The sequence below is a fragment of the Bubalus bubalis genome, chromosome 4 (assembly GCF_019923935.1).
Source record: "Bubalus bubalis isolate 160015118507 breed Murrah chromosome 4, NDDB_SH_1, whole genome shotgun sequence".
Classification (NCBI taxonomy): Eukaryota; Metazoa; Chordata; class Mammalia; order Artiodactyla; family Bovidae; genus Bubalus; species Bubalus bubalis.
Window position 1 is genome coordinate 4,543,545 of NC_059160.1, and position 10,667 is coordinate 4,554,211.

At 57.3% G+C, this 10,667-nt stretch overlaps 1 protein-coding gene across 3 annotated transcripts in view; it reads left to right on the plus strand.

Moving 5' to 3' along the window:
- Positions 1–10,414, plus strand: part of PHF21B (PHD finger protein 21B) — an 85,998-nt gene extending 75,584 nt beyond the window's left edge. For all 3 annotated transcript variants that reach the window (XM_025282702.3, XM_044940777.2, XM_044940775.2), the window contains 7 exons: positions 513–589; positions 2,745–2,799; positions 4,156–4,178; positions 5,187–5,345; positions 6,826–6,901; positions 7,258–7,361; positions 8,328–10,414. In XM_025282702.3, coding sequence (XP_025138487.3) covers positions 513–589; positions 2,745–2,799; positions 4,156–4,178; positions 5,187–5,345; positions 6,826–6,901; positions 7,258–7,361; positions 8,328–8,546 — 713 coding nt within the window. In that variant the 3' untranslated portion in view covers positions 8,547–10,414. The remainder of the gene's footprint in view (positions 1–512; positions 590–2,744; positions 2,800–4,155; positions 4,179–5,186; positions 5,346–6,825; positions 6,902–7,257; positions 7,362–8,327) is intronic.
- Positions 10,415–10,667: the final 253 nt, after the last annotated feature.

Consider the following 10,667-nt stretch of genomic DNA (forward strand, 5'->3'; position numbering starts at 1 on the left):
AAGCAAAAGGGAGAAAGAAAAAGGGAGGGAAAACCCAGTTCTCGAACTGCAGGAGGCTCACCATGCCAGGCCCCATAGGGAGGACCGTGTTTGTTGTCCTGAGGGCCGGGCTGGCTGAGCAGAGCAGGCACCTGCCTTCCCAGGAGCCCTCAGCCTCACTCTGAAGCTCAGTCTGGCCACAGTCTGACCATCAGGCACCAGCTGTCCTAAGGTCCCAAGAGAGGCATCCCCAGGCTGGAGGATAGTACATGGGACCGTGCTGAGAGCAGGTGCCTGGACTCTGGGTATCCCCCACCCTCCGCCCAGTCGGTCCTTCACCCTGAGGCCAGCAGCTGTGTCCTGCCTCAGAGCGAACAATGCCGGGGCCCCCGGCCCACTCAGGGCCACTCTGCAGCCAGATGCTGGGCAGAGGGGTTGCGGTGCAGGAGGCAGTGCCCAGGGTTTGTAGAGGAAGAGTCCAGGGCTCCCAGGGCAGGAAGACTCCTGTAACCTCTGCATCTGGACCTTTCCAGAGATCCAGAGCAAACGCCAGGAGCGAAAGCGGAGAAGCACAGCCAACCCTGCCTACAGCGGCCTCCTGGAGACAGAGGTGAGGGGCCCGCCACCCGTACACGGGGCGAGGGGTCAGGGGAGGCTCCGTGGGGCCGGCCTCCTCACCTGCCCCTCCTGATTAGAGCTCAGGGCGTGACAGTGAACAGCCCTGACCTCCTGGGTTCAGAATCTGGTGAGGCAGAGGACCGCCGTGTCAGCGGGTTCTCAGGCGGGCTGCCCCGGGGCTGGGGCTGGATGCAGGTCCCAGCCGGCTCCCTGCTTCTTCATCCCTGTGATCCAGCATGAGGGCTGGTCGCAGGCAGTGCTGGGCCCTGGTCCTCCTGGGACCCCTGCGGGCTCAGCCCTAGCTCCTGACTCAAGCCTGGGAGGGGCTGGGCCAAGCGAGGCTGGGGAGAGGGTTGGCTGGAGGAGGAGAGGGAGTGGCCGTGACTTCACTGAGTTCCCTCTGGGTGGAGACATGAGGCCAGCAAGGAGAGACCTGGCCTGGCGTGCCCACCTTCCCCTCCCCCTAACCCCCTGAGCCCCAGTTCCTTTCACGTAGCGGCACCCCAGCTCTAAGACTGCTTCTTAATGGTGGGCAGCGCACACTCCCCTCAGATAGCCGAAACTGGTCAAGTAGGGTGTGACGGTTAACTCCAAAGGAGGGAATGCCCCCTTCATCCAAATCCCATCCAACACACTACCCACCCCCAACCCAAGGTCGGCTGCAGCGCTACTAGGAGGTGATGAGAGTCCCTGAACGCCAGTCATGCCGTTTAAGGACGCAGCCCAGGGAGCACCCAGCCCCTCCCAGCGTTACATTCCCAGGGAGGAACTGAATCCAGAACGGGATTGCCTTGCCCATGCACATCAGAGTTCAGAATTCTCGGCTTGAATCCAGATGTCATCTCCCAGAAGCCAGGTCTGCCGGGGCTGCAGATGCTCTGGGCTTTCCTGCGAAAAACGCCCTGGAATCTTGCCCTGAAAGGGAAGCTGTTTCATGAGGGCCCTGGAGTTGGGCAGCCCCCTGAAAGAGGAGGACAGGAAGATGGTGTGCTTGCTTCCCCCTGGGGAATTCTTGAGTCGGAGCCAGTTGTCCCAGGTCTGCGGCTCACCAGTTGGACCTCACCAGGAGGGGACGCCTGTGGGTGCCCTTTGGGGAGAGCGCCCTGTGTCCCTGTCGCTGGCTCCCCAGCCCACCTGCCTGTCCTCGCTGGTACCCTCCCGACTCCCGCTCAGAGCACACGGCATGTTCACACCCTCTCACTTCCCCCCTTGACTTTCTGAGCATTCTGTGCCCCGAGCGCTGTGCCCCATTTGTGAGAGGCACCAAGCTGTTCCTTGGCTCCAGCTCCAGCCACGGAAACTGCGTGTCCTCTGTACAGGACAGGCACCGGCCCTTGGTTGTGCTCGCGATGGACATGCCCCCTGCTCTGGGGGCCAGGCCATACCCTCATCTCCGAAGTCTGTGGCCTTGACCGGAAATGACCTGATTAGCGAATCAGGAGCTGATGCAAAGCCCTGTGACCTTAAGCCCTGACAACATGTAGTTCCGAGGGTCTCTCTAGACCCTGAAGATGGCCCAAACATGTTGAGAGAGACAGGTTTACAACCCGTCATTCAAGTCTACAGGCATCGTCTTGCCACAGCCAAAGCCACCTTGGACCACCAGGGTCTGAAGCCACGTGGCCTGTAGCTGTAAAGCCCAGGACTAAAGTCACCTTTTGGAATGTACTGGAAACTTCTTCCATTTACACGTGATGAGCCAAGGGTCACTCTTTGTTGTCAGGTTCCTGGACCTCACGCTAAGAAGTGGGGTTTGGGGAGCCAGTCCCTAATACGCCTCGTTTCCCAACCTGAGCCCAGAAGCTGCTGAGAAAGAAGACTCAGGAGGCAGACAGATGGATGGCCAGACGTCCACTTTGTTACTGATTTGCCCCACCTGGACACCACTAGCCGTCCTTCCTGAATGATGCAGGCTTGCCCACAGGAGCCGAGATGGCCCTGTCGGGCAGAGCCTTTGCTGGCTTTTGCCCTGGCTGACCTGCCTCTCCCCTCCCCCATGCCCATGTCCCCATTTCTGCCCCTGGTCTCGGGTGTCCAGCTGGAGTCCAGAGCCCAGGTGGGGACCCCGTCCCGGGTGAGTCCTGGGCTGGGTCTGTGTCAGCCGAGGAGGGCCCCCTGTGATTCGGTTTGGTTTTCTGTCTCTGTAGAGGAAGCGACTGGCATCCAACTATCTCAACACACCCCTGTTCCTCACAGCAAGAGGTAAGCGCTTCTCCTGCAGGGCTGCTGTGGGGCCGGGTGGGCCACACCTCGCTCCGCTGGCCGCCGCCCGCCTACCCGGCCTGCCCCGTCCACAGCCGCGGCCGGACAGCTGCTCTCCGTGGGCAGCACGTCATGGCTCCCTGGGCCCTCTGCGCACCGCTGCCCTCACCTGTCACATGACCTCCCTGAGCCTCAGCGTGCTGGTCTGTATAAAACCGGCCCATGACAGTGCCAGCCTCTCAGAGCTGGGCCAGGGACAGCAGGGTGAACGAGGCAGCTCTGTGTAATGTCGAGTGCGGTGCACACGCAGGAGCTGTTCTTCCCACTAGACTATATCATTTCCAGAAATTAGGAGGAAGGCTATTTTGTGATCATTAGATTATGTGCTCGGCCACCCCTTACTGTAATGGGAGTGGGTTAGGGTTGAAAATGAGTTGTCAGTGAGCCACTTTGAGGGTCCCTGGAACACTGTTTTCTCCACTGGACAGCTCGCTGCTGCCGTGTTCCTCAGCGAGCTTAGGGACCACGATGAGCCTCTTTTTTGATGGGTTCTGGCCATGACCAGGGCAGAGATGTTTACTTCCATGATGCCCTGAGTGAGGAGGACCCAGGAGTCGGTGGGGCCTGAGATACTCCCAGTATGCCCCTGGTGAGGATCCAGGAATCACCAGGGCCTGAGATACTCCCAGCATGCCCTGAGGACCCAGGAGTCACTGGGGCCTATGTCCCTGGTGAGGACCCAAGAGTCATTGGGACCTGAGATACTCCCAGCATGCCCCTGGTGAGGACCCAGGAGTCACTGGGGCCTAAGATACTCCCAGCATGCCCTGGGTGAAGACCCAGGAGTCACTAGGGCCTGTGATACTCCCAGCATGCCCAGGGTTGAGGACCCAGGAGTCACTGGGACCTGAGATACTCCCAGCATGCCCCTGGTGAAGACCCAGGAGTCACTAGGGCCTGTGATACTCCCAGCATGCCCAGGGTTGAGGACCCAGGAGTCACTGGGACCTGAGATACTCCCAGCAAGCCCCTGGTAAAGACCCAGGAGTCACTAGGGCCTGTGATACTCCCAGCATGCCCAGGGTGAGGACCTAGGAGTCACTGGGGCCTGAGATACTCCCAGCAAGCCCCTGGTAAAGACCCAGGAGTCACTAGGGCCTGTGATACTCCCAGCATGCCCAGGGTGAGGACCTAGGAGTCACTGGGACCTGAGATACTCCCAGCAAGCCCCTCGTGAAGACCCAGGAGTCACTAGGGCCTGTAACATTCCTTTACACCCTGGGCCTTGTGGACTCTAGTCCTGTTCGGTGCTCCCATGGCCACTAACATGTTCTCCGCCCTTCTTCCCTGTGCTAGCCAATGAGGACCCCTGCTGGAAGGTACGTGTCCCTTGGTCTTCACACCTGGGTGGGTGGGACATGCTTTCCACAGAGTCCAGGTAGGGTCACTCCTGGCAAGGGGCCGGGGCTCCAGTGTCCTGCTGCTGTGAGATGGAGCAGAGGGCCTTGGGCTCCACCCTCGGTGCTGAGGGCTTTGTATAGCTCCAGTCCACTTTCCAGCATGCCCCACAGAGTCGGGCATCACCACGGGGCTCAGCCCACAGTTCAAGCAGGAGCCCTCCGGAAACAGGGACCCCTGGAGCCGTGGCAGCCCACGTGGAAGCAGCTGATGCTGAGTGCCAGGGGGTTGTCTGGCCTCACGGTGTGACCTTGGGCAGAGCTGGCCCTCTCTGGGCCTCATTCCCCACCTCATTAGGGACTGGACTTGGGTCTCAGGGTCCCACCCCACACACCTACATTTCTGTGACCCTATGAAACCCCACTCAGCTCGCACACACTACGTCCCTGCTTCCCAGGGTGCTTGCTGGTCACAACCTTATTTGTGGGCACGTCTTCAGAGTTTATTCAGTGTTTTTCTTTACTCAGTTTCAGACCTAATTCTAAACTTCCAGTCCCTTCATGCCACAGTTGAGCCACTAAAAAGCAACATGTGATGACATTTCCATTAGACCGTGTTGTTTGCAGCCCTAACCCTGCGGTGTCGCAAGTCCATGCCGGCGGGGGTAGCGTTTGTCCGCAGCCACTCTGTGCCTGGCCAGCCGGGGCATGGGGACAGGAGGTGCCTTGAGCCTGAGTCCTGCTACATGGAGCCCATAGGCCTTGGGGGGCCTTGGCTTTGAGGCAGGAGACCGGGATGCTCCGCCTCCTGGTTTGCAGGCCCGCGCTCACTTCATTATCCCCCGTCCTCGGGGCTTAGTCCTGTCTCCCAGAGCTGCTGAAAACCCTGGCAGAAGAGCTGGGTCCCAGGCAGGTCGGGGTGGCAGCTGCCTGCCCCCCGCCCCTACTCCCAGCCCGCTGACCTGCCTCCCACCGTCCCGTCTCTTCCAGAACGAGATCACCCACGATGAGCTCTGTGCTGCCTGCAAGCGAGGGGCCAACCTGCAGCCGTGCGGCACGTGCCCGGGGGCCTACCACCTCAGCTGCCTGGACCCACCCCTCAAGACAGCACCCAAGGGCGTGTGGGTGTGCCCCAAATGCCAGCAGAAGGTACGGGAGGCTGTGTCTGTGTGTGGGTGACCCAACCCTCACCTTCACCACCTCCCTGAACTGCAGGGCCCTCCCTCACCGGGCACAACATCTGAGGCTGCTCAAACCGTCCCTGCTTCCTGGGTCATCCCCACCGTGAGCAGAGACGGGGAGGGCCAGGCTGGGGCGGGGTGAGAGGCAGAGGTGCAAGAAGAGGGGCTGGGTAGAGAACCAGGCTTTGCAACCTCAGCACAGCTGACCTTTGGGACAGGATAATCTGTTGGGGGGTGCTGTCCTGTGCCCTGTAGGGTGTTCAGTGGTGTCCCTGGCCTCACCCAGTAGATGCCAATCACAGCCTCTGTCGTGGCCATCTCAGACACTGTCGGTTGAGGACATGGGTATAGAGCGAGCAGAGGTGTCCCTCTGCAGCTGATTTAGCGATTCCAACTTAGTGTACTAATAACACAAACCACAAAAAATAGCATCAGTTAACACGTTAGAAAGTCATTCATTCGTGTCTGACTCTTTGCGACCCCATGGACTATATAGTCTGTGGAATTCTCCAAGTCAGGATACTGGAGTGGGTAGCTTTTCCCTTCTCCAGAGGATCTTCCCAACCCAGGGATCAAAAGCAGGTCTCCTGCATCGCAGGCGGATTCTTCACCAGCTGAGCCACAAGGGAAGCCCAGTTCTCACTGATAGCAACATGCAAATGAAAAACCATCAAATTAGCAAAAATGATAACATTCCCTTCTGGCAATGATGTGGTGAAATGAGCACTCTTAGACGTTACCTTAAAAATGTGTACACCTTTTAAACCCGGTGTCTTGCTTTGAGGAGTAGAACCTACGGAATAGTTCAATACAGGTAAAGTTCTGTGCAGAAGGAAATCCCTCAGCTTTTCTTTATAAAAGGGAATAAAATAGGAACAGCCTGGCTTCCCCACAAAGAGTTGGTGAAATAGATTCCGGCACTTTACCCAGTGAGATATTATGGGGTCACTGAAAATGATTTTTTTTAACAAGGAATTTGGAATTCTTTGGGACTTGTTCACTATGTAGGGTTACGTTTTCAAAAACTAAAAATAAAATAAAAACAGGTTTTGTAGCTGCTGTTTAGTTTGATCGTCAGCCATTTGACTGAGAAAAACAGGGTGCAGAATAGAAAACCTGGGTGAAAATACTTGCAAGTGTTAATATTGTATGTGGCTGGATGGTGGGAAGTTTCAATGCTATTCTAAAAGTACACTTTTCTATAGAATGTGTTACTTGTAAAATCATTGCGGAATCCTCTTTATTTCAATGAGGAAGCCTCTTTATTTTAGGAAACATTGAGTTCCCATCATACCGGGTTTTGTGGGGACCTGAGGAGAGGGGGTGTGGCAGCCCAGAGAACTCGTGCCCGTGCCCCTGTCGCCCCCGTTCCCCAGCCCCAGGTTCCTCAGCTGGAGCGTGGCGGGCCCTGGGCTGCCTGCTGGCTCAGTTCCCCATCTGCTCTCCAGGCCTTAAAGAAAGATGGAGGTGTGCCCTGGACTGGGATGCTGGCCATCGTGCACTCCTACGTCACCCACAAGACAGGTGAGACATCGGGGCAACTGGGAAGGGGCAGAGACGCCCTTCTGTTCAACCCCGCCCTCAGACTGCTGGACTCACTTTGGGCCCAGCAGAGGCTGCTCTGATCCAAAGCTCTGAAAAGAGGGAGCCTGGGACTAATCCTGAGTGCAGGGCAGTTACTGCGGAGGTGGAATTTCAGCCCCTGAGCATCTGGCAAGAGCCTCTGGCTCCTGCAGGAGGATGTGGCCAGAGTGACCCCTAGGGATGGACCTAGGATTCTTCTTGCCTCTCCTGCTCAGCCACGGCCCAGCCCCGGCTTACCTGCCATTCCCGGTGGGGCCTGGGACCCAGGCCCTTTCCTAGTCCTTCCTCTTTCCTAGTCAAAGAAGAGGAGAAGCAGAAGCTGCTGCAGAGGGGCAGTGAGCTGCAGAGCGAGCGCCAGCAACTGGAGGAGCGAGACCGGCGCCTGGCCTCGGCCGTGAAGGTCTGCAGGGCGGGCGGGGTCTGCCCGGGGGACCACGGGATAGTGCAGATCAAAGTGTTACTGTCCGGTTACTGAGGCCCCAGAAGAGGGCAGACTCACCAGCATCGTTCAGGGAGTCAGCAGGTGGAGAGGGCAGCTCTGTGACTCAGAAGACACATAGTTATCAAGGCGCGGGACATCTGACTGCTCCTTCTCAGCTCTGTGACCTCAGCAAGGCCCTATCTCTGAACCTCAGTTTCTTCTTGTATAAAGGGAGCATGATGGTTTCTTCTCTGTAGAGTGGTGGCAACAGGTGGTGATGCTGGTGATGCTGGTGGTGATGGTGATGAATTTGCTGTCGATGATGGTGACGGCAGTGTCAGGCCCTGGTAAAAACTTCTTACATGTTGTATTTCATTTAATCCGCTCAATAACTCTGTGAAGAGGCCCTGTGATTATTCCCATCTTGGAGTTTTGGACATAGTCTCAGGAAGTTGAAGTTATTTGCCCAAGCAGCAAATGATTCAAACTCTAACTTGAGGCCTCAGTGCTTAACCACTGTACTGTGATGCCATGAAACCTAAAGGGCTAGAAAAAGCCGTGAACACAGCAGGCAAGAGAAAGAGCAAAGACCTGGCCAACAAGCTCAAGGTCTTTCTGGGGGCTGCAGCCGAGCCAGAGCAGGCTCCGAGCTTCCTCCAGCAGGAGGCGGGGATGGTGTGGTCAGCTGGAAGCCCCCCAGACACAGGGAGCACACTCCCACATCCCTGCACACACACCAGTTCCAGCCCTGAATCCTAAACCAACTTCTTCTGTGGATCTGACTGCCATTGGATTCCGTTTTTTGCTTCTAGCTGGTGTGTGAGGCCCTCTTCCTTTCTTTCAGCCTCTGCGAGGGAAGGGAGGGACTTTGGGAGAAGGGGCTGCCCCGGGAGGCATGCATTGCTAAATGCTGAGACCGTTCTCTCTGACACTTTCCCTGAACAGAAATGCCTGGAGCTCAAGACAAGCCTGCTGGCCCGGCAGAGGGGCACCCAGTCATCCTTGGACCGCCTGCGGGCCCTCCTTAGACTGATACAGGGTGATCAGATGCTCCAGGTCACCATGACGACCACCAGCCCCGCCCCACTGCTGGCAGGGCCCTGGACCAAGCCCTCAACAGCAGCCATGCACTCTGCCCTCCAGCACCCCCAGGGGCACAACTGACCCCCAAGGGACCCGTCTTCACACCCGCGGAAAGTCACTGGGACCCTGCTTGCAAGACCTGCGGGTTCTGTCAGCCTTAATTCATACACACTATGAATTTCAGTCAAACCTAAAACCAGACAGAGACAGGAAAGAAGGGAGGAGGAGCTGAATGAGAGTCCCAGAGCCAGGACTCTGGGGATGGAGTCCTGCCCGCTTCTGGTCAGACAGGACGCCCGGAATCCAGCTGGGGGCGCAGAGTCAGCTCCCCGCCGCTGGGGGGCTTGTCCAGGCCTCAGGTTTCTGGGCACAGCTGTCTCCTCAGCCTCGAGTCAGCCCCACGCCCGACAGAAGGGCCGAGGCGCCCTACGTGCTTGTGGGAGGGGAGCCGAGGACACGACGTAGCTGAGTAGTAGAGCTAGTTGGAGCGAGAGGTGGGTAGCAAACCTAGGTAGACTCCGCCGCCCGCCCGCCTGCCCTCACGGGGCCGCCAGGCGCACCAGGCGTTCCAGACGCCCGGCCCCCATCATCAGTGTTCCTAGCGTTCAGAATCGCAGCTGTTTAACTTGAAGGATGCTCCCGAGGGGTCGGACGCTGCTGTCGGCCGGGCCTCTGTCTGGCCCCTGACCTCGGGGGGCACCCTTGCTGCACGCCTCCTCCCTGCCTCTGCTCACTTTCTGGATTCATCTTGCCCTTGGTGTCTTTTTATCACAGAGTTTCTGGGCGAGATGGAGCTGCAGCCATGCTGGGGAGGCGTTTGGCAGGTTTTCCACCTGAGGTTGACTCGTTCAACTTAACGACCGAAGCCTTTTCTTTTCTCCTTTCGAAGAGCCGATAAGATATCCCATTCCTCTTTTCTTGCCAGTACAGACACTATGCCAAAAAAATAACTTTACATTTTTGTATGGCGTTTTTATTGTGAGATAATTTAATGTGAAGGGGACTTGGTGACTTTGCTTCCCGCTCACCGGGGTCTCCGCTGCCAGGGATGAACGGGAGCCCCCTTGGGCGGAGGGGGAGGCTGCCAAACCGGAGGGGCCCAGAGCGGCTTTTAAGAAGTGGGGGGAGTGGGGAGGGAGAGACCAGTGGCCTCGGGAGACTGGGGGGGTCCCTCTTCTTGCAGTCTCCCCAAAAGCGGAGGGAGGGCACCCGCCGTCATCAAAGGGCTCCTGCGTCTGGGGTGGGCTGTGCAGGCTTGTCAAGCCTTATGGCTTCTCCAGTCCCCGAGGGACTTAGAACTTAGCACAACAGGATGAGCATCTGGGAGCCACGGGGCTCCCACCCCCAGCATATCACACGGTGCCGATCGCAGTGCACACGTGTGCGTGTGCACACGTGGCCCCAGACACGCACGCACGCACGCATATGCCGGGTGCGCAGCAAGGAGGCTGGCCGGCGCCCCACACAGCCCGCCAACGGTCCCTCCTGTCATTTCCACGACTCCGGGAGAAACTGTGCTGTACGATACAGATCTATTTTGATACACTTAACACTGGGCTGAACAAGATTTTTATATTCTTTTATTGATGAACAAAGTGAACTGTGAGACACACATCTTATATATTGGTTACTCGAGATGCCAATTATGCATTACCGCGTGGCTTGCGATGTAAATGTCTTCAGGTTCCTTTTTTTTTTTTTTTTTTTTCAGTTGGTTGGTTTTTCTTCTCGGATGGATTGAATTCTGTTTTTGAAAAAATTGTTAATGGGAGGATGTGAAAGGTTGGACCCGGGAGGGGTAGCTGCCGATGTGTCTTGAGACTTAGTTTTTTTTTGGACCAGGGAGGGCCGTCCGATGGCTAGTGAGGATAGAGAAACAGTGTTTGTCTTGAATACGCCGATGTAGTTTCCTTCTGTACGATGCATTAAACTCGATGGATGGTTTCAGAGCCCTGTGGTTTGTTTCCTTGCTTTCAACAGAGAGGCCTCGGGGAGCACGGGGTCGGGGGGCAGGGAGGTGGGGATTGGAGGGGGTAAAGGTCAGGGTCCTGCCCTCAGCCCACCTCAAGGGAAGGAGGGAAGAGAGAACCCTGGGCGGGGCTACCACGCACAGATTGCCTAACCCCGGGGGGTGCAGGCCCCCCTTTTAGGGCCAGGATTGACAATCGCAAGTAACAGAAGCCCAGAGCAGGCTTTGTGTGG